A 26144-nucleotide genomic window follows, 5' to 3' on the forward strand; every position below is an offset into this window, starting at 1 on the left:
AATCGCATGGACGCATCTGGGTGAACAAGAAAATGGAGCCTCACAATTTCTTTTGAAGGAAGATTGACATCTGTTATTCAAACAGTGTATCCCAAAGCTTAGAAACGCTCAAAAAAGTGAAGCGACTTCACAGAACTGCTTCGCTGGATGATGAATACAGCTACAACCTCAGGTGCTTGCACTACAAAATCGACGTACAAATACATTTTCCTCATTAATAGTCACCACAGATAACAGTACCATCACCGTCTTAGACGCTCCAAACGCATGAGATAGCATACACACTGCAAAATAGGAAATAGAAGTAGTCACAGGCGAACTACAGTAGCAATACAACATCAGAGGTGGAGAGAGAGTAGTGTTAGAGAATAAAAGGGGAGGTTTTAATCACTATCGTCACCAGCATTAGTGGATGGTGGACCCCAAGGAGTCTAGCCGATGCCATCATGAGGTGGTAAGATGTGAGAGAGGTAGAAGGCGATATCGTCCATATTCAAATCGACATTAGTGTCTTGAGAGCCGCAAGGTGCATTACGAGCAGTAGCAGCGGTGGAGAAATCGCGGAATCGAATGCTGCTGCGTCGATTCGCTCCGGCGGGTACCAGACCTGCCACCGTGGCGACAAAGGCGTGGTGTTGAAGCACCTCCAGCGACGGTCGCTCTACGCTCTCTGTGCGTAGGCAAGAAGCTACGAGGTCTATGAAATCGTCACTGAAGCATGTTCGTGGCAGGCGGGGCAGCGGCTGCTCCACAATAAGCACCAACAGCTCGAAAATAGACAATGGTGCCTGTTCCGGTGTCGTTACGGCTTGAAGAGGAAGAAATATCCGCTTTACAAATGCGTGTCTAATATAGACAATTTTGACCAGACAAAATTCTGCTCTGAACGTTGAAAACCCTTCCAAAGTAAATGGCCGTAACAAATTAGGACTCATGAGTTCAGATTTACTAGGACAATGAATAAACACACTATAAATCACCCTCAACCAGTAAAGTAGTCAATAAACAGAACAACATGATGGAAAGAAGAAAAACTGGAGGGTTAAGTGAGCATGTAACCAGTACTTATATGGGACACTTTTAATGGACTGTTTGCACAGAATACAACGAAAAACCTCAATAACCATGGAGCTTATCTATTGACAAAATGTAACCTCATTACAAATGACCACAAAAGTGAGCACAAATAGCTCCCAAACAACTTTGGAGTAGTCAGAAGTAAAGGTTGTTAGATGGAGAAAAAATCTGCATTACACCCTATGATAGAAGAAAACGCCTTAGCTTACTGGTCAGCACTAAGTTAAACGTGGCAGATCACTATTGTTATGGCAAGACGAGGCTCGAGATTAGAAATTGGCGCAGTACATCTCGGTTTTCTCTTCAACAGAGGTTAGACTTACAAATACTGAAAAAGGGGATCAATGCGGTCAGCTTAGCCCCTGCCAGTCAATCAAGAGCTACTCGGTAGAACCCAAGGTAATTGGAATTAGGTTGACAAAACGACTTCCTGCTTTTAAAAAAAGCTTAGGGATGCAAGAAACCGTACAATCAAAGAAAAAAACCCAAACACCCATCTGTTTTGTTCTGGAAAGATCAGAGCACTGACAGGGTGCTTAACTGCTTCCTTATTCTAAAACACCACATCACAAGTCGATCAATGAAAATGCATTTTGATGGTCATGACAAGTAATCTGCGGAGCGAAATCCAGATGTAAGAGGGTGGTTGAAAGAGCAGAAACACAACAATAACACTGCAGAAGACTAATCCATTGGATAAAAAACCTCACATAGAGGCGGAGACATTTCAGAAACATTGCCGTCGTTAAGGTAGTTTCAATATCAGAAGCTCATTCTCTTGGAAGTAGAAACACCACTAAATCGACTACTGCATAAAAGGGTTAAGAGGACTAGATAACATCTTTAAGCAAATTACACAACTGTGAGTTTGGACTTTTCTGACCCCAAAAAAAACAAGATGAATGAAGGCGTTATCCGGCGAGAATAGACCGTCTCTCCCTCGACATTGGGAGAAATTACGTCTGAGCAAAGGTTTTAGGAAGTTCTACATTATCCCAATGCGAAAGAAATTCGACTTAGACAAGAGAATGGCTACTAAATGAATTGGGATCTTCTCAGGCTGCTTTATAGTACAAGTGTATCGCTAAGTAAAAAGCATCCTTGACGGTAACTGACCCACCGATAAACTAAGCCTTCTAACACACAGGGTCATGGAATGCGGCTAAACTTTCTCCTTTAAGATCCACGATAGGAAGAAAGAAAGACGAATAAGGATTGTTGAATCGTTATTAAGGTGTGTAGGTGCATGTTCGAAAAGCTAGAAAAGTGGGAAGTACCAAGCCGTCAGGGTTACACTCGAACTGACCTACGCATAATGCATTTGTCGATACAGAACAAACGTCAATTCTATGACCAACAGAACTGTACGAAAACCATCTATCACATCGTGCGTAGAAGGTACGACGATAGATTTTAGCTACTAAGTTGCGTTGAAGAAGAAAGATTGCCACCTAGTGTAGGAAATGAATGTTAGAGAGTAAATTCTAAGCTTCAGATGAAAACTACAAAATCTGCACAATGCCCTGTTAAAGACGAAAGTATACCCCTAACCTGCATCCAAATTGCACAAGATCTACTGGTCCAATGATGTGTAAAGTTCATCAAATCTAGTTTTGCAATGTGACAAAATGTAAGAGAATGCGAACGATTAGAGAGTTCATGAGAAAGGCCATGGAACGTGCACGCTAATTTCGTATGATTATAGGGGGATATTATACATAATGATATAAGTCAATCTAGTGAATGAATAAAAATGCTCAGACTCAGGGCAGCGACACCCTTAAACATGGATTTACAATTCCTTAACACACAGGCAAAAGAAAATCCTGATCTAGTGCTCCAATATGAAATTCCCTTAACTTAGTTACTACTTCAGCCAAGATAAATATCCAGCGAAGCATGTCTTGAACAACCTAAGACACACTTAAAGTGACAGTTGGTTGTGACTGGGATCGTAAACTCACGCGGCAGTTTTCGTCCCTCCCGAGCAGCAGCAATGTGTTCCTTCAGGTTGGTCTGCCGATCATTAGAAAATCCGGTATAGTATTGGGTTTCGTTCTCAATAGCGGGGATAGGATAGCGACCAGTGGCTAGTTCTATGAGAGTCAATCCAAGGCTCCACACATCCGAGGATGTGTTGTAGGACTGACCAGAAATGCGCTCTGGCGCCATATAGGACCGTGAGCCTACAAAGGAGTGCGCCACCGAGTCGATCAACTTGCCGCTCGCTCCGAAATCGCACAGCTTGATCTCACCATTTCGACGCATCAGAATGTTCGACGGCTTCACATCTCTAAATCGCACGGGAGAGCGTAAACGGAAGCTAGCGAACAATCTTGCTCTAATTATGGCTCGGCCCACACCGCCTATGCTAAGAGCCATCCAGCCTTCCAGTAAATATATACTGAAGCTACTTTAGCCAATCATCTATAGGAATGACTGACACGCTGAAATTTGAACGGAGCGTGACCCACCTGTGAATCATGCTGAGCTGTTTGCGTAGATATTCAAGGCCACAAAGAACGGCATATAGAATGCGGGACACAATTGGCTCGGGCATTCGACCGGCGTGCTTCAGCACCATGTCCAAACTCCCTCCATCCATATACTCCATGCATATGTTGATGTTCCCATCAGCCAGGAACGCACCATAGAAACCGATAATGTAAGGCGATGCGCAGTCGTGTAGAATCTGGGGGTGGACAAGGGAGAGACGCGAAAGTAGTTTATAGAGGTAGATTGAAAATGACCGAGATCAATCATAAGTGGGGATAGAACTGATTGGTTTGCGAACTATCAATGGTGAGAAGTACTTTACCAATCCAATTCGGAGTTGGGCTTTGGTTATGAAAACCAAAGGCACAGTCAGTAAAGCCAAAGAGAATTGCGGTAGCGCTTTGAGATGATATGATCAGCAAACTATTTCAGAGATGTAGCAATGTTCATTGATTTTAGCCTCGAGAAGTCCCCAATTTTGCGATAAAACAAGGAGGCATATGCGTTAAAACCGCCTTCGTAGTTATGCGTCTGATTAGTTCCTTTGCTTCCAGAGGTGAAGTAAACAATAAACAGAATGACGTTGAAAAGCGCGGTTAAACTTCTGAATGTTGCCCTCGAAAATGACTAGAATGGTGTTGGTAGCAGCATTTTGGGATGTCACGCATCTTTTATTTCCAGCAAGGGATAAGAAAAATTTACCAGTGCATGGGTCTAAATAACTGAAACCACGGAGGCAGGCAAAAGAGCATCAAGCAAACCTAAATCAGCTTTTTTAAGAAGTGGCTCGTGACCTCAAATTTTGTAGCATGGTCGACAGCTTGACTAACATACGACATTTCGACCATGACACCGGTAATTTAGGTGTGTACACCTTAGCGCATAGCCGCGCTGCTCCCAAGTTAAGGTTGGATAAGTAATATTTGTACCAAATAATGTCAACTTTAGATGACAGTTTGACTATCCCTGCATCAACCTTGCATAATACGTACGGGCTTCACTCATCTTAATTTCAATATCCAACGTATACACCCAAACCCCAAATCATGCCTAGTCGTTACGATAAGATGCTTGTAACACATTCGCGTCTTTGACTTAATTGGTTGTCGAAGAGCAACCTACAACAACTGAAGAGACAGGATCGAGGGTACCGAAGATCATGCCAACATCAAGTGAGGAAATGAGAAAAACAATTATCCAAATCGGGCTCATTCTATCGTGTTACGATTACTGTGCAGATTATACGAGGCTTCCATTACGTTTTCGCTGTTTGAGGCCTCCCAGCCCGGCCTGAACAATTATGAGAACATAACGATACATATAGTGAGCTGAATTGTCGCCCATGAGAGAAAATTTGTAACCTCAGAGAGAAGTGATGACCCACCTCAAGTTCTCGGAGTATTTGCGTACCTACTTCATGCTTAATGTCCAACCGAATGGTCTTCTTGGCCATTATGATGTTAGTCCGGTTGTAGCGCACACGACTAACCACACCCCAATTGCCTGAGCCCAGCTCGGAGATCTTAGTAAAGTCTTCTGGGTGCAACTCATGGATGTCCTTCTTGCAACGCAGAAATTCCTCAATGCGCTCTCGCTGGCTGTCATCCAATTGCTGATCATCGAGTTGGCGTTGACTAAAAATGGTAGAAGGTATAAAAAGCGATATGCCAATGTTGTGGGACAATCAAGCAACCATGAAAGCATCCAATAGCCCATCCATTTACTGTTTGCGAGAAAATCCCGAGCAAAAACCCTTAGTTAAAATTAGGGAAATTTACGCAGCAGCGAGATCAACAGGTCCGGTGCTCATGCGATCATTAGGTTTGTTGGCCCCGCCGCGATCATGTCGAAGGACGGAGAAGTTGCCGGTGGAGGCTTCAGCAGCGCCGATGCTGGTGAGCGGTGGGAGGCGGACGCGAGTAGGCTTCGACGAGGGGTTAGTGTTGGCGTTGGAAGAGGCGGAGGTATGATGGGAAGGGGGATCGTCCAGTCGTAGGGGGGTGAGGTCAAGGTTCTGGATAGTCACCTGCCGTTTGCCTGCGAATCGTAATCCTGAGGCCTGGGACTGCGGCCCCGTAGGCGGTCTCGATGGATCCACACCGGTCTCCAGGTGATCCCCGCTACTGCCGCCTCCTCCTACCGGCGTGCTGTCCGTCAGACCCGACATTTCAGTCTACCAGCGAGGGCAAAGGCATGAAATGGCAAAATTTCCTAGGAAAGTACTTTGAAACTAGATATCCTTTAATGTTTTATAGTTTTATTGTTATAAATGCCACTTAAAACCAACAGCTGAAACATGTTCCCTCTGAACCATCTTCTCCAATCAGGTATATAGGACCAAGCTAAAAACTCTTGTCAACATGGAGGAACTACACCGTTTAGTTTATTGTGCGGAAATGCGGGCATCCCAAAACATCAACAGTAAGCGTTTAACCAGCATGGATGCTACTAGAAAATAATCCATAATAAAATAAAATGGCGATTACGGCAAGAATTTTTGTTCCTACGACTAAACAGAGACAGTGAAGAGACTTGAATCTAGATCAAGAAAGGAAACAATGAGGACCAGAAAGCAGATATCGTTGAATGAATTACACCCATATTCTCAACTACACGTGGCTAAACACAAAAGTATTTAATTGCTAAACACCCTAAAATCACTTAATTTGAAGCCAATTAGTTAGACAAGTTTTGCGGCATGAATTAAGCATGCTAGAAAGGTGGTCAAGCATGAGAAACAAAGCTACTTCATCACAGCAAGTGAAGATAGCATGTGATCAATGATGTCGGTAGAAAAAGGATGCAGATTTAAAATCGTACCCATTACTTCGGCAACGAGATTAGGAATAAATGTAATGTCTGATGGAGCACGATAATGCTACTTCAGTTAGACATCTTTAACCTACAGTTGAAACAAACAACAGTCCGGAAAAATAGATCGTTTGGCACTGCAGAATGCACAATCTCCTACGGAAGAAAAACAAAGTTACAGATAACAGAGCTATAGAAAACAAATTGGGCAAAAGCCAATCTCTAAAAAAAACGTCAATTTGATTAAGCTAGAACTTGGACAGAAAAATTCTTAAATCCAGTCATCTTTCTATTTCGATCATATCACCATTTTCCAGAGGTAAATAATCACAAGCAGTCGAAAGAGGTACTACGATGAATTTATTAAACTACCTAAGTGTGGGACAACGGCTACTACAATTGCGCCAGATGTCGAAAACAATGCCTTACCTAGTAAACGTCTACGATTTTTCTCCTTGAGCAACAAATGGCAGATATACCCCACAGGTATATCTATGAGAAAGACAGAGCAATTAGTGCTAAAGATGGGAAAGACGACAACGACAGCAACACTTGCAAAGACACTGAAAAAGGCTAAACAAGACCGGAGGGTAAAAACCTTATGAGGGCGTCAATTGAATTAGACAAGTGAAATGATCTAAGTATAAAAGGAAAACTCGGTCTCTAGGTAATTGAAAGGCTGATTTCGGTTCATTGGAAAGCAAATATGAAGACTGTGAACTCATTCGGCTACGTGGCAGAGTCTTCAAAGGGTGATGATGCAAGGGCTCTGGGGCTTTGATAAGCATCAGGTGGAAATTAACCACAAACAGTTGAGAAGCCGATCGGTAGCAGATAATAGAAGATGCAATGATAGAAGGGGCTTAACTGTATTCCCATAGTAAGTATCACCATAATCACCGCCCCACCCTCCTCCACAAAGTTGGTCAGTCAAATAAATGCTCGTGCGCTTTTAATAGGTGCGGAAGCAAAACAAGAACCAAATCCATAAATCCACCACTATGCCTGCCTGTCTGCAAGCCTACACATACACAAGTGCGAAAGAAAGTTGGGGGGCTCACAATGCCAGGGAGCACGGAAATAACGCGAAAGCACTACCAAGGTAAATGTAAAAAAGTGGTAATCGAGGTTCTAAACGTTAGACTCAAACCAAAAACCATACGTCCAGCATCATTGACGATCAACAACGGCACTATAACTTCAAAAACCTTTATTCCCTTCTGAATATATTAAACAGGACGAACTCTAATCAAGGCAGAGGATGGTTGCAATTGGAAACTAAAGTGGTAAACTTCATCTGTTACGCTGTGTGCACTTTAATAATACCGCATGAGTGTGGAAGATTTCCAAGTATGGTGTTTAGATCATTTTAAGTGCTCTTGAAGAAACTAATTTGCACTTAAGACTACTAAATGAAGCATCTGACTTCCTATTGTGGATACACAAGCTTCTCGTAGCACTTTTGAAGGCATCGCTCAGATGTTTTTGGAACCCATAAATATCACCTACCAATGAGACATAAAGTAAAATTAAAGTCAACATGTGCCCAACAATGAGTAATGATTGTGCAGGTCTCATATAACACAATCCAAACAAGATGAAGCTAAACCGAAAAAGGGTACGAGCCTTCAACCTAGATTAACTGTGAGAAAGACCGAATCTTTTCGGGGTTTTGGACATGCTTACCCTGAAAATAATAGCAGGTTCATTGGAATCCCTGACAGAGGAACTGGTGTGCACTGAACTTTCGATCAGCAGACTTATCTGCTTGTTTAAAAGGACTTAAGGAATTCATGTTCAAAGTGGTGATAAGAATGGTGGGAACCTTCCCAAGCATTCAATACCTCACTCACCTTCAGCTGGTAGTCGCGGCACCAATCTTTGCACACCAATCCCAGAGTGGCGCTTGAAAACTGGAAGCATTCGCATCATCATGTAGACTGGTTAGAACAAATTATGCATGAACTGCAGAAAAGTTGCTCAGAAATGTTTTTCTTACTTTTGGCTTTTTTTACCAAACCCGCGATTAGTGTTAAAATGAACGTAATATTTTTTAGCAAAGTGGTACAGAGGCCTTATATAGCACTAAAAGTTGAGAGAAATGTACAATCTTCTAGATATAAAGTAAAAAACCAACTTCAGCCTCTTAAGCGTTTTAATATCTGATAAATTATTTAAAAGCGCCTAAGTGCCCAGAAAATTCTTACTAATTAGGTTCGTCATATATTTCTTGATACCAAAAATTCAGTTTATGGATCGATTTATTCAAAATAGAGGAAAAAGCAAATCTAAGTGCACTTTGCTGTCTCCAATTTTGGCACTGTTATCTCTACAGGAGACTTATTCTCTGCCACACAAACTTCATTTCATGCCAATGGGTTTCCAGCTAATTTGTAAGTTCGTAGAACATGTTCCTTCACAGTTCTTTGCATCGTTGCGAATGCAGGATAAACAAATAGTGCCAGCAAATAAAGTTTAAGAAATAAGGTAATTTACTTGAGTTCTATGACTTACTACTAAATCACACAGTTAATAAAAAGGACAAATCCCGTAAATTGCTTAGTCTGTGTTGACTTTAAAAAAAGGGAAAAAAGAGACGCATTTACTTTTGACATTTGCCTTTAGTTTGCATTCCACAATTTTTTTTATAATACTGACGCGACATTAGACCTAGAACATTTAGAAAAGTTTATCCAGTAGCTGTCTTCAGCTGTGATGAAGTGCTCAAAATTCTTTTGCATGGTAGTATTATACGTTTCTGCATGCGACTTTTCTTTTGTTGCCATAGCACTCTGTAGCTTCTCTGAAGTCATTTGCAGTAATGCCAGAATGGCAGAATACATATTACCTACATACAGAAGTGCGGAAAGGCAAACGATGTGGTCCTAAGGTCATGCCGCTGAGCTGAAGGATGATATGCAGCCGCGTTATCAAGTGCATCAAAAAGCACCATAAGATGATTTTGCTTATTTATATTCTAACGCCTCAAGTAGTTTCTGAAGACAATAAAGCATTGAATTTCTTCACGAAATGCCCTGCTGACGTACGAGGGCTGGGAGGGCTTTTGGCATGACACGGAGGTGTTCTTACTGAGCAAAAATACAATGGCGGATATTTAAATGCTCACCGAAGGATCAAAGCATTATGTGCATCCCTCAAAGTGTTTGAGCTTCTTTTGTTCAACCTCCCGCGATGGCCATTGGGACAAGCTAACCGCGTTAGTCAACAAATTTGCGTGCAGCAGAAACAATTTTTGACCGCTGCGTCACTGAACTTTCTTGGCAAATCCAACCGATTTTAGCACCACCTTTTTTAATAACTGCATTGGAGAAAGGGGAATGTGCTTGTCATCAAACAAGTCTATCGCTAGTAATAAAAATACTGGAAGTAGGTTTTTGCGTCTAAAACCTCTTCTCCATCTTGTTTAAACTTTAGTGCTAACTAGTCAGGCTTGCCTGTAATCCACTCAGCTAGAAAAAGTAATGGCGGCATCGCGGATTTAATCCATTGATACTTACATACGGATACCTAAAATGGTTCCAAAAACGAACTTTTCGAGGCGATTTGCTAGTGCTACTGCTTTAATTGTAAATAGCACTACTGTAGAATACAAAACAGGGCTATTTGCTAAAGGCAAACGCCCTTTTAATCTTTCTTGAAGGGTTCTTCACAGATTCTTTTATGGGCGACATATTTTCTGCTTCAGTCCCATTAAGGTCCAGCAATTAACAACAGATATAAGGGTTTATTCTTTGGGACCAGAATGGTTTTTCGCTGCTACAAATGCGGCACTCGGGTTGTTATCCTAATTTTGTGAGAACATAATTCTAACAGAAAGCGTACTATCAATGAGGCTGAAGGGCCACTGGCATGGCCCAGAGACCAAGCCGACCAGTGAAGAACAATGGTGGAGTATTAAATGCCTGCATAACCAAAACGCAACTCCAAACAAACAGCCAAAGTGCCGCTGTTACGCTCTAGTAGTTGCTTAACTCTAGGTTTTGGCAACGAGAAAATAAGGAACTTTTCCTTATACATTCTCTGGATGATACGCTCCGTAGGTTTTGCCGGTAGCTCCAGTTTTATATTATACTTCAGTATTATGTCCTCTTTCACATTAAAAAAAGTCTCAAGGCACTAAATTTGCCGATATACTTAAAACGGGAGGGCGGACTGCAATATCATTCAAGCGTTGACTTTCAGCCTCACATCTGGGCTCTATTAAAGGTGTTTGTGCTGCGAACACTTCTCGTACCATGGGCATGAAAAAGCACCATCTTACCAAAAATTCTTCACTTTTCGTGTGTCAAAAATTCTGTCAAATATGACCAAAACTATTTAAAAAGTAGAAATTTTACATCGTGAACTTATAGCATATGTGAACATAAGCCAGTAATTTGGCATTAAGGCGGATTTTTTTGCCAAAGTAAGGACAAAATATGCAGATTTTAAAAGTTTGATTATATTGCAGTAGATTATTTTGCAAACCACGTCTACAATTTTAGTATTCAAGAAATTTGTTTATGTTCTCTACAATCGTAGGTCACATAGAACAATATAATTGGCGTATGCATGAGAGAAGTCTTATTTTTGCCTGATGGGTTTGTCGTCTTCGAAAGACGAGTATGTTCAGATATCTTTGGATGTTTTAAGCTTGAAACCTTTTGTTTTATTGCCATTCAGTATTGCTTTCTGGGCTCCTTGAGGCACCTTGTACACTGTTGTCACCCAAAGAGAATTTGAGGAGCTTTGCCTAGCTTACAATACTCCCACATCTCCGCATATCATTTTTTTTTGCGTATACCTTTACTTCGATAGATTATCGCTTTGTACATGCACTACACTTTGCGATTTTTTGGAAACTAACTTTTTCTATGCGTATTCATTGTGTGATGATTTAGCTCAAGTGATATTGTTGTCGCTCATTTGTTTAATTTTGTATGACACACATTTATACACCAAAATTTGTTTCACGTCTCAGTTGAAGTAGTTTGCATTATTGTCTTGAAGTGTTCTACGTCTGGTGGCCTTTCTGTTTCGGAAAGTAAACAGAATTTTTTGTGGCTTTTGAACATGCATATGCAAATAAACGGATTGGTTTACCTATATGTCATTTTGTCCAGCATGAGGCCACTGTGATGACTCCTAAAATATAAATAATGTACACAGTGTATTAAGTAAATTTTTGTATTTTCAAATAAATTTGAGATATTATTGGATAGTTTGTGTAGGATTCACACAGCCCTTGTCATTTGCTAAACCCTCTATAACAGGTTCGAACTATTAAAATTTTTTTTAAAAGTTCCTTTTTACAAATTTCTGGAATTGTCCATCTTTGTATCAGGGTTATTCGTGGCGAAATCGGCTGCGACAGCATAGGCACCATGCAATGCAGTGAAACCAGTTCCCTTATGTGCTTTGAGGGTATCTGCGCGCTCTTTATAGCCGAGACAGAAAAACGGTGTGTGGAACGGTGCAAGTAAGTCTTAAAATGCACAACCACTACTAATAAACGATGAATGAGACTTGTAGTGACAAAAACCATTAATGATTATTCCCTATTTATTTGCTGTTAGGCTATATAAGTTTTACCTTTTAGATGCTATCCGGGATATTTTGGCGAATATTGCCAGTTTCGTGATAGTAAGTGACTTACAGTACTGTAAAGATTTCAGTCATAAATTTGTGCACTAAATTGGTGAAATTTTTTATTTTATCTTCCCGAAAATTTTGAAGCTAAAGCAGCTCTTATTTGATAGGTTCAATATTTGCCACGGCTGGAATAGTAGGAGGCATAATTGGGATATTTTTACTCATTTTCCTTGGATCCCTTATCTGGTGTTGCTGGTAAGTTAAGTCACCTTTCTCATTTTTGAAGTCACTCCTATGGCTTCTCATAGAAATGTTTAATTTTGGTTTTTTTTCCGCCAAAAAAGGTACTTGACATGGTAGGTAATAGCCATTTTTCGGATGAAGTGAATTTGGATTCCCTTGTCAGTGCTAGCGCTAACATGGCCTACATACTAACTGGTGGTTAAGATCTCTCACTACTCCCCTTCAATGGGTATGCAGATTCGTTTACACCTAAATCGCGGTTGAATACTAATTTGTTGTAACTAGGGAGAATTTTCTTACTGATTAAGCATGGCAGTGCCTTCGCAACAGCCATTTGTAGGGTTCCTTTTTGTCACCACTTTGCTTCACGGAATTTCATTTTGTGTATTTTTAACCGTGTGTTAGACTGCGGCTAAAGCTTGAGTCTTCACAGGTTACACTTCCGCTCGGCGGCTAGGCATTGGGAACCACGCTAGTAGCCTCCCAGCTATTTTTTACATTAGGAACTTGGATGTTCTACCACACGACTACAGCTTGCTACGACTTCAGGGAAGACTCAAAGGATACTCTAGAATGTCGCTTCCAAACTGAAGCATTTGATTCCCTTTCCATCATATCAACACAATTCTTGAATTGTATAGCCAAAATAACCGACGAAAAGGTAGAGCATAATGGATCAACTGAAGAGGCTGATTGAACGATAGCTTCAAGAATGGCTTATTTGTAATGCGTAACCTCAAAATAACCCAGAAGCCATGTTTAAGGAAGTGCTTTGCATCATCCCAGCACTCTACCACAACTTTACACACATAGATTTTTTCTCCAGAAGAAGAAATGTTTAATCATAGTGAAATAAACTGACGGAAAATGACTTTCCCCGTCTAAAATGCCGGGATGATTAGAACAAAACTTTTCATTTTAAATTCACGGGCTAAACTGCTACTACTCTCGTTGAAATCGGCAACTTTTTAGCGTAGATGTATATACAGCGCTTTTGTGAATGGGCGACTTAAACTACCGGTGGCGTAAACTTAACTTTTGCCTTTGATCTCACTTCTTGCTGCTCCTGTATGTTAAAGAAAGAAATTATTTGGATGAACTAGGTTCAAAGTGTATTATTTCTTAACAAGGAAGAAGATATGCAGCGTGATATCACAAGATACCCGAAATTTTGTCCACCAAGGGTCATTTTTGATTGTTTTGTCCCCACCATTATTCTCCCTGGTTCGGCTCACTGCATCATATGCCAAATTGTATCTGCGTGTGAACAAAACCTGCCTTTTTTGACTCCTTCAAAACTCATGTAACATTAGCCCGCCAGTCACGCGTAACAATGTGGAGGCGAATTTTTTGCGTATCCTTTTTATTCACTTAATCCAATGCTGTGATTGGTTAAAGTTGAGTAAAGCTTATCTCATATCAGAGTTCAACTCGCTTTGTCACGCACCTGTTGCATCAAGCGTCTGGAGGTCACGCGGGATGCACACACTTTCTTGCCACCTCATTTGATGGCAACAAAATTAAGTTTTGAAGCCGCTTTCTTACTTCCTTTCTTCTTTCTCCTTTTACTTCGTTAAATTTGATTGGTGAAAGTTTACTTGTTGCAAATAGCATCGACAAGTAATTTCTCTGGTTGTAGCGATTTGACACCGACATGAGAAAAAAAAACAGTTCACCGGGAGGATTCGCTTAGTTAGTGGCATAGTGCATGCACTTTTGATCGGTACATCGGCCTTAAGTCAATTCTGACCCTCAGAATGACATTCAAATGGAGGAAAAAAAGCATTTCACTCCACACACGAAATCGGAAAATAGTTAACACAGCAACCGTTTTACAGTTTGCTTTTAGCCAGATAATGATTGGTCTACTAGCATTATCTCCGAGGTATAATCTTGCTAGACTAACAATTTTCTCTGAGAGCTACTTCATTATCCAAGTGCCAATTTCTTCTTCTTTCAGTCATTCGCGCCGAAAGAGGTAAGCCTGTTGCGCCATGTTTGATGGAACGATTTGCACGCGTTTGCCCTGTCTGACCCGCCTTGACTACCACTGCACACTAGTCCCCAGCCCATCTCATGCGGGCGGGCAGGCAGGGTTGGGCAAATCACCACCACTACGTGCATGTGCATTGTGAGAAAAAACGCCATCTGTTAGCCTCCTCTTTAGCCCAAAAAAGCTGCTAAAAATAGGTTACATCTGATTTTGTCGCCATGGGGTGGTTTTAAAAGGTGGTACAGTGTACCACCTCCGTGCATCACGGAAGATATGCTTTTCTAACCATGCACCTTAGCACCCTATAATGCTCTTCAGAAGCTCATCGTCTTTACACGACTATCTTTGTAAACCATGATTGCTTGTAAAACCAGGTAAAAATCCACTATGCGTTGCTAAAAAGGTGAGGCCTTGAATTTCCACTTGATTAAACGCATTATTTGCCTTTTACTTGTCAACGAAATACGAGTACTCATCATGAGCTCAAATCCTAACTTGAAATTGCTTTTTTCATCTCGCTGTGAAGGCATAGGTTAAATCAGGAGTGGGAAAGAGAACAAAACAATCCCACAGACATTGAAAGCAACCCCCACTTGAGTAACGCGCCAAATCAGAGAAGCCAATCAGAGGTGAGTGAGTAGGACTCATGATTAACTGAATTAATTAGGGGAAAAAACCTAATTTTGAAGTAAAACTACACCATTTTTGTAGTTTTGCAGAATTCCCTTACTCGTACGAGAGAATAAGTGCATGCATTTACATGAATCAGTGCACCTAATTGCATTTTCTTCGAGTCTTCTGGTAAACTGGTGCCATGAATATAATTTAGGGGTCCCGCCTTGGCTCATTTAAAACGCAATGGGCCTATCATTTTATGAATCATAAAACCCTGTGCTGCTGTTTGCGCGTGTGTGTATTTTGGCAAGAATTCAAAGACTGCACCTACCGTCCAAGGGGCTTTTTTAAATAAACTACTTTAAACAAAGGAGAAAAGGAGTTGGCATTTGTGAGATTTCCCATGGCAGTAGGTCACCCCCTTAGCAGTGGCACGATTATGTGGATGTGTGCAGCCTGTGTCCATGAGAAAACCGAAAATTCAAACCCTTTATTGAACAATTTTGAATTTTTCAATGATGTATTCTCTAAAATCATGAATGACTCGACTAATTTATGCTGAAATCCATGCCTTTAGCATCTAGCAGACCGTCCACGAAGTGGATACTACGAGCACGAGTTGTGTGGTGACATGGACAATGGTAACAACGGCAACGACAGCGCAGTGAACATCGATCGGATGGAGACTGCAGAGAACCCTGACAGCACCAGGGAGACATCTCATCTCTTAGCCTACGACGAGACGGATCATCAAGCCATGGAGATTTCAATAAAGCCACCCTCATCCCACCAGGAGACCAGTGCCTCTCCTGGATAGGGCTTAGATCCAAACTCTGCCCCCTTGTATACATCAATCATTTAACGCAATCGGACTTGTTCCTCTTCCAAATCCATCAAACAAGGTTGTAATTTATTCTCCCCAAATCCTTAATGTTGCATTTGTGGCACTTTTGATTAATCAGTACTCTGCACTTTGAGCCACATCGGCGACCTTCTCCTTTTTCTTCTTCCGTGTCGGTATAAGTCAACTTCATAAGGACAATGAGTTCCTCGACGATAATCATTTTATATACGCAACCAATTTGATGCTTTGTATTCCTGCAACGCTCGTTAGCTAAAAACAGGTATTAAAACAGAGATTGAATCTAGCAATTATCAAATGGCTGCCAATGGGAAAGCGTGTTTAGTAGGTTAAAGGGAATCTTTGTTAAAAGAAGGGAATGGGTAAAATGCCTTTTTTTCAAAAAACAAAACCATCATAAAGATTTTTTGCCTGTTTTTCTCCTTTTTTTTGTAAGATTTGACTAATTTTCTGGTCTCACAGAGTTGAATTTCACTTTTTGCACTTAAGGTAAAAAAACCAAAAAACAGAAATTATTTGAAGATCAAAATGCGCTTTCAACAAGTTCAAAAAGTTAAGGAAAGAATTGAAGTTAGGATCTCCAGAAGCACACTCTTGTCACCGAGGCTGGACCGAGGATGGGTGTAAATTTTGGCGGTTAATCGGGTGGTGTGAGGTTGTGAGCTGCCATCCGCCATGATTGGTTCAACTTCCTTTTAGAATGAGAAAGGGGTAATTAAAGAACTAAATATAGTGTAATAGCTCCGTTACTTTACCCTTCCTCTAGAAGTGAAGAATGTTTAGGGGAAGACTAATTTGCTGTACAATTTGGTGCTATCCCAAACACTCGGTTCTATGAGAGGGAGAGGATTGTAGTTAGTCGCCACCTTGGGGGGCCGATGAACATGGTCTCGGTAAAGAGGATGGTTCAATCTTAGGGCCTGAGTTAATTTGAAAAGAGGTTTACAAACAAACTACATGTAATGCAACAGGTCAGATGTCAAACTGTCTTTTTTTAACCTGCAGTTTTTACTTTTGGAGCCTATTTGAGATGTTATTTACCTCTAAAACGTTGCCTCAAAAAGTAGACTTTTTCCAAATTTGGGGAAATAGTGGGAATTAATGAGTGATTACTATAATACCATTATTCTCGAACCTGCTTTAACTAGCTCAGTTGTGTCAAATTAGTGCTGTAAATTTGCTTTATCCTTTGAGACGACGAGTAGATATGCATGTGGTCCAGAGATCCCGGGTAGCATCTTTTACTTCTTCCACCTGGTTCACGAGTTATCTAGCCTGCTTAAAAGTCAATTTACCCCGTGATCGGAGTGATCAAGGGTGACTGTTTAATAGCTTGTTTTAGGCAGATCGCAATTTTTCCAGTAGGAACAACCTTTTAAGGCTAGATCAGACCTAATCGCTACAAAAGTGGTCTAAAAAGGTCTTTTCAACTGCCAAAGGCTAATAAAATAGATGATCAGCTTCAGTAAGGTTTACATGAATACTGAAGCATTAACATTCTACCGACGCACCAAAAGCGACTTAGATCGGTCGATTTTTAAAGCACCTCATACCGATACGTAGGGCTTCTATAGAAGAAAACGCCTTTAAGTGCTCCATTTAATGAGCCGATTACCACTGCTAATTACAATCCATTCCAGTAGACACATGTTAAAACCGCCATCTCTACTTACAAAAACCCTATTCTGTCCAAAGCCATCTCCATTTCCAGCTGTCCATTTTGCATGTTCGTTTGGCATGTCTAATGTCAAGAAAAGGTGATAACCATCATTTAGGGAAATACGGGGGAGGAGGAGAAAGAAGAGGAGGCTGTGTCTCTCGCTTACTTCTTCACTCTCAAGGCTGGTAAAACGGTCTCCTCAAGTGCGAGATTTTCGATATCGGCTCTTACATTGTCCAATGATAGTGTAGGGTTTGCTCACCACAGTTTAAATCGTATGAAGTTTTCTTGCACACCTTCGAGTTGCATCTAGGTTTCAGTCATAAATGCTTGGTCTTCATCAAGTAAACAAATGTAGTAAACATTTTTGTCGGCAATGCATCGAGAACAAAGCAATGTAGTCTACTGGGGGTGAAAGAGTGCTTGCCATCAAACTGTGCAGTTGTGGGTAAATGGTGGGCTGCGTGGTGGGTGGATCGTTTAGGGATAAGGTGTGAGGTACTCTTTTGCTTGACAAGCCATTTTTCATCTGAAGTCCATCAGTCAGTCAGCAAACAATTTAGATTGCTTAACTGACTTTTAAGACGTAGAGTGAAGGCCGAAATAAAAGTCCTCTAATTTTTCAGCCATCATTTAAATTGATGAGGATGTAAATGAATTGTATCATCAATTATAAGGTTAAATACCACAGAACAGTATTGACACGGTAACCACGACGTAATGTGGCAATGTCGATACATGATCACGGATTGTTAATAAAGTGGATTATCCTTAAATTATTTGTTACCCCAATTAAATGTTTTTAAACCATTGCTAAACTACCATTTTGCCAATATAACTTTCCCAATTGCTGTACAGACTTAACGAGAAGCTTCTGCGACTTTTGCACTGACGTTCAGTTTGTAAATCAGACAAGTTCAAAACTCATCCATCGGGCTCAAAATAACAGTAGAAGAAGAGGAAGCGCAGTAAAGTTTGCGATACCGATAGACTGAAAGATATCTCTGCTGCTTTTTGTAATGCCTACAAGCAGTCACATCCACTTTACATATCTAAACAAATTAACACATCGAACTAAACCTAAAAATCAAAAGAAATTTTTGACGCATGACACCTACGGAGATGATTCAAATGAGAAACTTAAAAATAAGGCAGCATCAGTTGGCCTCTTCTCTTCAGTCCCGCAAAGCCTGAATGGTTTTATTTGCGATGATTAAAAGTAAGTGGTACATGTTTGTTAGGGCATAGCCCATAGGCACCAGCCGCATGAATAAGTGGACGCCATCAATCCCTAAGGATGAGACGAAGTCTGGTGCACGAACTTTAGCAATCTGTAAACCTCTCCATGCTATACAAGTATAAGACGTCTTCCTCTCGTCAATCTTCTCGACCCGTGGATCAGAACTAGGAGGTAGAGGAGAGAAAAGTCAAAATATTAGAAAAGTAGGCGAGCATATAGTTGCAAAATTTGTGCTAAATCTTTAATTATGTATCTGAAAAGCAAACCGGTTAGTTAACATAATTTTAAAACTAAAATTAGAAAAAATATTTTTTGTAGTCTTGATCCTTTTTAATGGGTATGGAGCACGATATCAGGAGTGTGTTCCTTTAAATAAGCAACGGCATTGTTGGTGTTTTTGAAGCATTTTTCATAGGCAAAATAGGCGATTCAAATAGGCTGTATTTTTGACTTTTCCAATTTAAAAGAAGTTAATTTACCTCTGCACAACCATCCAGGCAGTAAGGATTTTACTTTAAGTGGGGCAGCAAGTAAGTTGGCTCTAATTTTTTTAGTCATGTATCGAAATTCAACAGTAACCGCGTTATTGTCACTTCGCACCTCAGTATCTCCTTGTTGTCCTCCACTGTCAAGCCATTAGAAATGGAATTTTTGCTTTGCTTAAAACTTTAACAGTGGGTTGCAGTGATTCGACATTTTGTTTAGATGCGTGTATAGCTGAGCGGGCTCTTGAGTTTCTGCGGCTTGCACATCCACCCTGCGACGCGTCCCTCGGAACATGCCAGCAGCCTCCCAGCCATTGTCTGTGTTAGTGAACAAAGTGCTCTCTCTTACGCTCCTTTGGCTTATTAAAATCTCGGGGAGGCCTCTTGACTTCACAGAGCACACATATTTGTTCACTCTTACCTACATTTATAGCTTGTAATTCATTCTAAGTTGTGAATTTTATTACCACTTTTAACCTCTTATTCGACGCAGTAGCGCTGACAATTTTTTTGGCTAACTGACAAGTCCTGGTTATCACACATAATTGCATGCAATTTTCGGATTGCTAAGGTAAAGCGCTTTTGGCACCAATGGACATGCAGCAGCTTACCATGACTACGCAATAGCCGAGTTTAAATGCCACACGACGCAGACGATAAAATTGGCAAAAGATTCGGTAATATCTCATGGCGTTTTGAAAGGACAGATGCAAAGTTGACACAACGTGCGATTGTCAGTTGAAAATCTGTCGTCCTGTCAATGATAATACCAAAAATACATAAGCCCAAAAAGACCAGGAGAGCAAAAGTAAGACTTCCTGACTTTGACTTTTGTTTGATTTAAAGTGTTTTATTACCCTTGTTTCAAATATGTCTTTTGGTCAGGAATTGCCCCCAAATGGTCATATTTTCCAAAACCCATTATTCTTAAAATATGATAAGCAGTGTGGTGCTGTGATCGAAAAAAAAATTTGCAAGGGAAATTTAAAATTAAAAAGGAACCGCCCATTTTTTGCTGTTACTTTTTCTAACTCCAACTTCAGACCCTTGGATCAGGAAGATGAACTGGAGGAAAACACGCCATGTTTTACTTTGAGTAGAATGAAGATTTACATATTGACACGTTTTTTTGGTGTTAGTTCCCTCCTTGCCCATGGAGATCAACGAGATTTGCACGGCCAAACGGTTGGCCTAAACCGACCACTTGTCGCATGAAAGGGCGGCAAGAGCGCCACCAAGGACACCTGAGCCCAGACTCGTTTGAATGGAAATTATGTTGTGAAAGATAAAGCAGACCAAAGTGGTACACTAACGAGCCTTCACATTACCGCTCACCTATATTTATGGATGAATGTCGGAATGCTAGGTGCAAATAAGGAAGGTTGTTTTGGCCCTTTGCAGCAACTGGGGCAGCCCAAGAAGAGAATTTCCTGCCAAACGATGGTATTTTCGCCAAACACTGATTGATTACACGATGCCTAAGATAAATTAGATTTGATTAACAGAATAACCGCTATCGCCTATCATTCGTGAAACTTTGATTTGAAGGTATGGATAGTCTTCCACAATTCGTTTGGAATTTGGAATCGGGCCCCCATCAATCTTATCTTGGCAATCGCATCGCATTTTAGTCATCACCGACGAAAAATGTGGAGTGGACACCGCGTTTTTTCTACCCAGATGGAAGAAATCCACGTTTTTGCGCGTATTAGTGTGTGTGCATGTGCCACCAACCCAGTCGCGTCACCAATGCCTTTTCAACTGAACTTCACCACTACTTCTTTCTAATTATTCAATCATTTTATCTTCGAAATGCAAATTGTTCGGTGCTTTAAAATTAAAATTCCTCCCAATTGCTAACGCAGTATTTAACTTCGGATTTCCGGCCAGCAAATTTTATTTACACACAGAGAATCCAACATCTCAAATTTAATGGGTTATTTTGTACTAAAGTGACTAAAGCAAACTTCATTGCAAAGGTGGAAAATAAGGGGATTGTGTATGATAATGTATAAAACTCTTTTGGCTTGGACAAAGTCATACCAATTACTTAAACAATTGCGCAAAGTAGATATAAAGTTGGGAATATGCGAAAGCACTTAATTTCTATACCTACCTGAGTAATGTCTGCGATTCTACTAAAATTCCAAACTCTTAATTGAGTATTGCAGTCAGTAGTCTTTAATATACATCGGATTTTCCGTACAAATTAAGCAAGTAAAACATTTATATAACATTGGAGATGGAAGGTAATTACATACATGAGGCTTGTTACTTGACTGTTTTACACTAAGTTTATTCGCATTAATTAAGTCGGATCCTCCAATGGGAAATGGGGGGAAGGCAGCCACTCGCACCATTACAAACCAACGTTTTCATATGAATTTGAATTAAAACATACAAAGTGTTGATTAATATGCAGGAGTTTCGTACTCATTGGCTGGTTTTACAAACACCGGCATTGCTAGGAAGGCTCACTCAGAGTTCGCATTTTGACTTGCAGGTCAAATCAACGCCCACGTAATGACTAATTAAACGCCCACGTCAACTTAGGAGCTGTATTTACAGAGACAAATAGTTTAGCCCTGTCCACGTCATTCGTTGCTTGCAGTAGCAATGGATTCTACAATCTCGGTAATGCGTTTGATAAAACAACTGCGCAATTAGGGACAAGAAAAGGGTGGGACGGAGTCATTGTAGTAGCTGACTAAAGTATCCGAATATAATATGCGAAATGAAGCAGCGAAACGACAAAAAGAGTGCTTTGATGCAGAGAGGTGGATACATTTGTCAACTGGCAGTGGAACTTTTAATAAGCTTTGAGGCATGAATACATAACAGTGGAAACCTAGACAACAGCACTTAGAGGATATTTCCTTGGGGTCTACCTTGACGACAACTGGTGAGTGCACTTTAATTAAACCAAACTGTAAAATTGCCGCGAAAAATACATTGTCGATATTGGCAGCAGGGAAGGAGGTGACCAGTTGATTACATTTTTTTGCTTATTATCCATAAAAGAGATTATTGCATTGTCGATATTGGCAGCAGGGAAGGAGGTGACCAGTTGATTGCATTTTTTTGCTTATTATCCATAAAAGAGATTATTGCAGTGTACCGGATCTCCTCTGGAGGATTCGTCAAAGGCGAACAGAGAGGTTGGGAAAGGAGCCATTAAGCGGAAGTACAAACCGCTGGAACCGAAGTGTTCGTGCAATTAAATACCCAATTGTAAAAACATTGCAAAAGTACAAAGCCTTTTGTGGTGATTTTAATGGTCGCTATTTACCTTCGGACGCAACGAGTCGTCGCGTGAACTGCAGTAAAAAAAAGGAGGTTCGAAGATAGCTTTAGCTCACGCTTTGGAAAGCATGCTACATTAGTAGTGGCAGTATATATTGTAGGCCTGGTTAGGATTTCTAAATGTCACGTCCTATGAAGGACAGAATATATTAGGGAAGAATACATTTGAGAGATATCGTTAAAGGTAAGAAAATGTTACACAAAGAGCGTAGCCTGTGTGTCAGTTACAGGCGAAGACACACGTCAATTCTTTCGAGTGAAGATCTGGTAAGGCTTTTATTTGTATATATTTACAGTTATTTGAAATTGACACATTCCAGTTTTGAGGCCCAAAGCTTCAGCTTGGACAAGAATAGGCCCTGTGTTAATTTTTTTGGAGTGAGTCCTTCTAAGATACAGCCAGCGGCAATAGATTTTCATCCCCATAAAGCTTGGATTAGGCAACCGGGCAGCCATCAGAATCAAGAAAATCTCTACTGCCAACGCACTGGCCCGCGTCTTCCCTGAAGGTGTAATGAGGAATTTCATTATAGAAGAATTGCTTATTGTTGGGGCAAAACTGGCTGAGAAGCTATGGACATGGCTGAAGATCCATGATGTTAAGTGGAAGTAAATCCGCCAGAGAGCGAAGTGCTTCAGCATTTAAACATCTAAAAGTACATTCGATTAAAATGGTTTTCCTCCGAAAAAGGAGAGAACTGCATTATTTAATAACATGTAAAAGTGACCATTGTGGACGACTACGTCAGTGCATATTGTGCCAAATTTAGCCCTCCTTAGATTAGAGTCCTACTTTTTTCACATGCACTTTTTTCGCACTAAATAAACACGCAATTGACGAAAATGAGAGTAGTTATTGTTTAACGTGGGCTGGTTTATTTACAAAACTTATTATCGTTCCGCGCTTTTAAATGTCACCTGCTAAGAAGGGAAGCCGTAGGCACAATAGTAAAACTGTCTGATTACACTTTTTTAAAATCTAATGAGAAAACATGACATTTACCACTTCTTAACTTAGCCTTTGAAAGCTTAGCCCAGACTCCAAAAAGGCCCAATTGACTTGCCAATAAAAAAAGTGGAAATGCACTACAAGTAATTGCGCAGCTTTCCTTCATTTATGTGCAAGATATTTTTGTGTTAATATCAAAAACCTAGTGTCTATTTGCCATCCACTTTATTTAAAAGATCTGGCTTCATTCATGAAGATCATCTTCACCAGGCACGTTATAAGGATTGACGAATGGCCTGTACTTCAACTGAACGGGCCTTTCAATTTCCGTAAATGTGCCTCCCGCTGATGGGATGTCGCGCCCCAGATACAGTTTCCGTCGCTTTCATGGGTTAGAAAATAGTTGTCTTTCATACTAGTATGGTTCCTTGCGGCTTCAAAGGAGACTGAGGGTGCTACAGTCACGTTAATAAGCATGTTCCGTTACGAAATGAAGGGCAAAAGTGGCAAATTATTTTAACGATTTTTTTTCCATTTGAATCGTTTCATTCTTGAAATACAGTTATGGCTATAGTAAAGGCAGAAACAAAGGCATTCAAACCCGCTTACCCCACTCCAGTTTCTTGAAGCCTAAAATTGGTGCCACGGTGGAGAAGAGGGCTTGGAGGCTAGAGGGTATGGTGAGGGCAGGATCACGCCGACCAGCAGAAGTGCAACTTGTGACGATTTAGTGCCCCGCGTATTTAAGCGAACGGTAAAAACGAAATGTCAGATCACCGCACGATTCCCTAAAATGGGAAACTTTGCCAAAGCTATACCAAATATAGTCAGCGAAATTTCTCAGCTGGCTTGCACACAATACTACTGTTAAGTAAAAGTAGCTTAGGCAATGCAGCGAGTTTCTAATTCAAACGCGAGGTACCTATAAAAGACCTTGGTAATCGAGCAGTTAGCATTAATAAGCTAAACCCCTCTACATATTAATCGCATTATTTTACTCTATAAGCAGTATTATTTCGTAGTAAACATTAATGAATAAAAAAATGGTGTTCAGCGCAGGAAATCAAACCGCACTTGAGGCCAGTAGGCTCACCCACTCGATATTCCCACTGATACATACTTAAGGACCAAATTACATATAGTACATAATTTATAATACGAAGTGTTAAATATTTTTAAGGAAAAAGCGCGCAAGGAATCATATAATAATGACTGATTACATCAGAAGTTATGCAGAGATGGGTTTCAAGAATTAAAGGTATTTTAAACCTTCAAAAAGCATTTTCACAGATAAGTTTAACAAAAAATTTTCAAGCTATCTGACAATGATTTGGCTAATACAATCACTGGTTCTAAACTACAAGGTTTTTTAGGATGATTTAAAGGAGAATAAAGAAAATAAGTAATAGTGTGTAGCGTCCCAAGACTCTCTGAAGACAAAAGAAGACAAAATAATCGGGTAGAATATATATTTAGCGCAGAGAAGGTATCTGGGCTATTGGCATGGCCCAAAAAAGGCCAGCCCACCCAATGAGGTACAAAGGGGATAATTCAAAGTACAAAAGTGACGCCTCGCTAATACCGAGGGATAAACCACTATCGTATTACAAGGGAAGTAATGCAGTCGCTGACCTCTCCGTCATAAGTGCCGTTCGAGGGCCAGTTTCATAACTATGTGTAAAGGTATTTTAAAACATTTATTTCTGCTTCCGAACGAAAAGAAGGATGTAGAAGTGGAGGAAGAGATTGGCACTACCACCGCTATCCATTCACCAGCTGTAAAGCATCTCGGAAGTCATTTCGACGGTGCCGACACTGCTCAAGAGGTGGGTGCCGAGTTGGCATTAGGTCCTGACGACCCATTGCGTGTCTTCGGCTTGTATAGGCGACTGCTCCACCCGTGGAACGAATGAAGAACGACCTTGCGGCGGAACTGGTGCTTTCTCCGGATTCTGGCGACGACGAGGAGGATGATGACGACGAGGGAGTGAGGGGTAATTTGTCAACTGAGGAAATGGGAGATTTCTATCCTCTCCGCAATGCCTCGGGTAGGTGTTGGTCTGACCAAAGTGTTCTTCTTCCAATAGCATATTGTGACTCATTTCGGTTTGTAAAACACACGTGATCGTGTGAATGCAAATGTGTGAGTTATAAAGTGTGAAAACGCGTCGGTTTACCGGTGCGGCACTCCTCACTCGGGTTTCCACTGCCCTCCACCACTGTGAACCCCACATCATGAAGTGTCGGTTGTAGCCGATAGATGATGTTTGAGGTGGTCCGCTTCGTGTTGGAGAAGAACGACGTGTTGACGTTGGCGCATTAATCGGACGGGGGGGGGGCAATGTGTCGCAGCTTGTGCATACCAGTGTTAGACCAGCGTGCACATTACTGGGCCACCTACAAACAATCCACTCACTACTACATGCTCCACACCTCTAGGACACGCATCGCTTCGTTCTTCGCGTACGGTGCTGCGTTGTATGTGGTGCACTGGAGACGCGATTGCTCACGCAAGATTGCACCTGGAATAGATTATATCTGCTGGAACCGTGCAGCTCGAGGATACTCTGGAAAAGTTGTTGAGGTGCATCTGGAACTGGGCAACAAGTTGGAAGGAAGCTACCCTCTCACTAGACAAGTGACAACTTCATGCCACAGAACTGATCCGCGGGAAGAACCCATGCTGCACTTGGGGATGGAAGGATGGGGGGAGGGCAGGGAGTGTGACACCCTTCACTTTAATTCTCAGCATTCCCTTGATGATGTTTTACCACGTGGTTATTATCACCTTCTCTGGTATCAATCGGATAACTACGTG

The 26144-nt window shown here is 41.0% G+C and overlaps 3 protein-coding genes across 3 annotated transcripts in view; 2 read left to right on the plus strand and 1 right to left on the minus strand. All coding sequences in view use genetic code 11, as the record gives it.

Annotated features, from left to right (window-relative positions):
• Window positions 1-431: 431 nt before the first annotated feature.
• On the minus strand, window positions 432-9455 carry EGR_07687 (Dual specificity mitogen-activated protein kinase kinase; the record flags this gene model as incomplete). The annotated part of the gene is made up of 7 exons (XM_024496936.1): window positions 432-808; window positions 3042-3370; window positions 3552-3769; window positions 4958-5207; window positions 5352-5746; window positions 8238-8297; window positions 9432-9455. The coding sequence occupies 7 exons, from the start codon at window positions 9453-9455 to the stop codon at window positions 432-434; spliced, it is 1653 nt and encodes a 550-aa protein (XP_024348641.1).
• A 1526-nt stretch (window positions 9456-10981) lies between these two features.
• On the plus strand, window positions 10982-15644 carry EGR_07688 (hypothetical protein; the record flags this gene model as incomplete). The annotated part of the gene is made up of 4 exons (XM_024496937.1): window positions 10982-11007; window positions 11729-11863; window positions 14739-14841; window positions 15405-15644. 4 exons carry the CDS (start codon window positions 10982-10984, stop codon window positions 15642-15644), a joined length of 504 nt encoding a protein of 167 aa, XP_024348642.1.
• A 9355-nt stretch (window positions 15645-24999) lies between these two features.
• EGR_07689 (hypothetical protein) overlaps window positions 25000-26144 on the plus strand; it is a gene marked incomplete at both ends in the record, with an annotated part of 2394 nt that continues 1249 nt past the window's right edge. The window contains 3 exons of the mRNA XM_024496938.1: window positions 25000-25152; window positions 25212-25432; window positions 25766-26141. Of these exons, the coding sequence (XP_024348643.1) occupies window positions 25000-25152; window positions 25212-25432; window positions 25766-26141 (750 nt within the window). The remainder of the gene's footprint in view (window positions 25153-25211; window positions 25433-25765; window positions 26142-26144) is intronic.

This window comes from Echinococcus granulosus, assembly GCF_000524195.1.
Source record: "Echinococcus granulosus chromosome Unknown EG_S00084, whole genome shotgun sequence".
Classification (NCBI taxonomy): Eukaryota; Metazoa; Platyhelminthes; class Cestoda; order Cyclophyllidea; family Taeniidae; genus Echinococcus; species Echinococcus granulosus.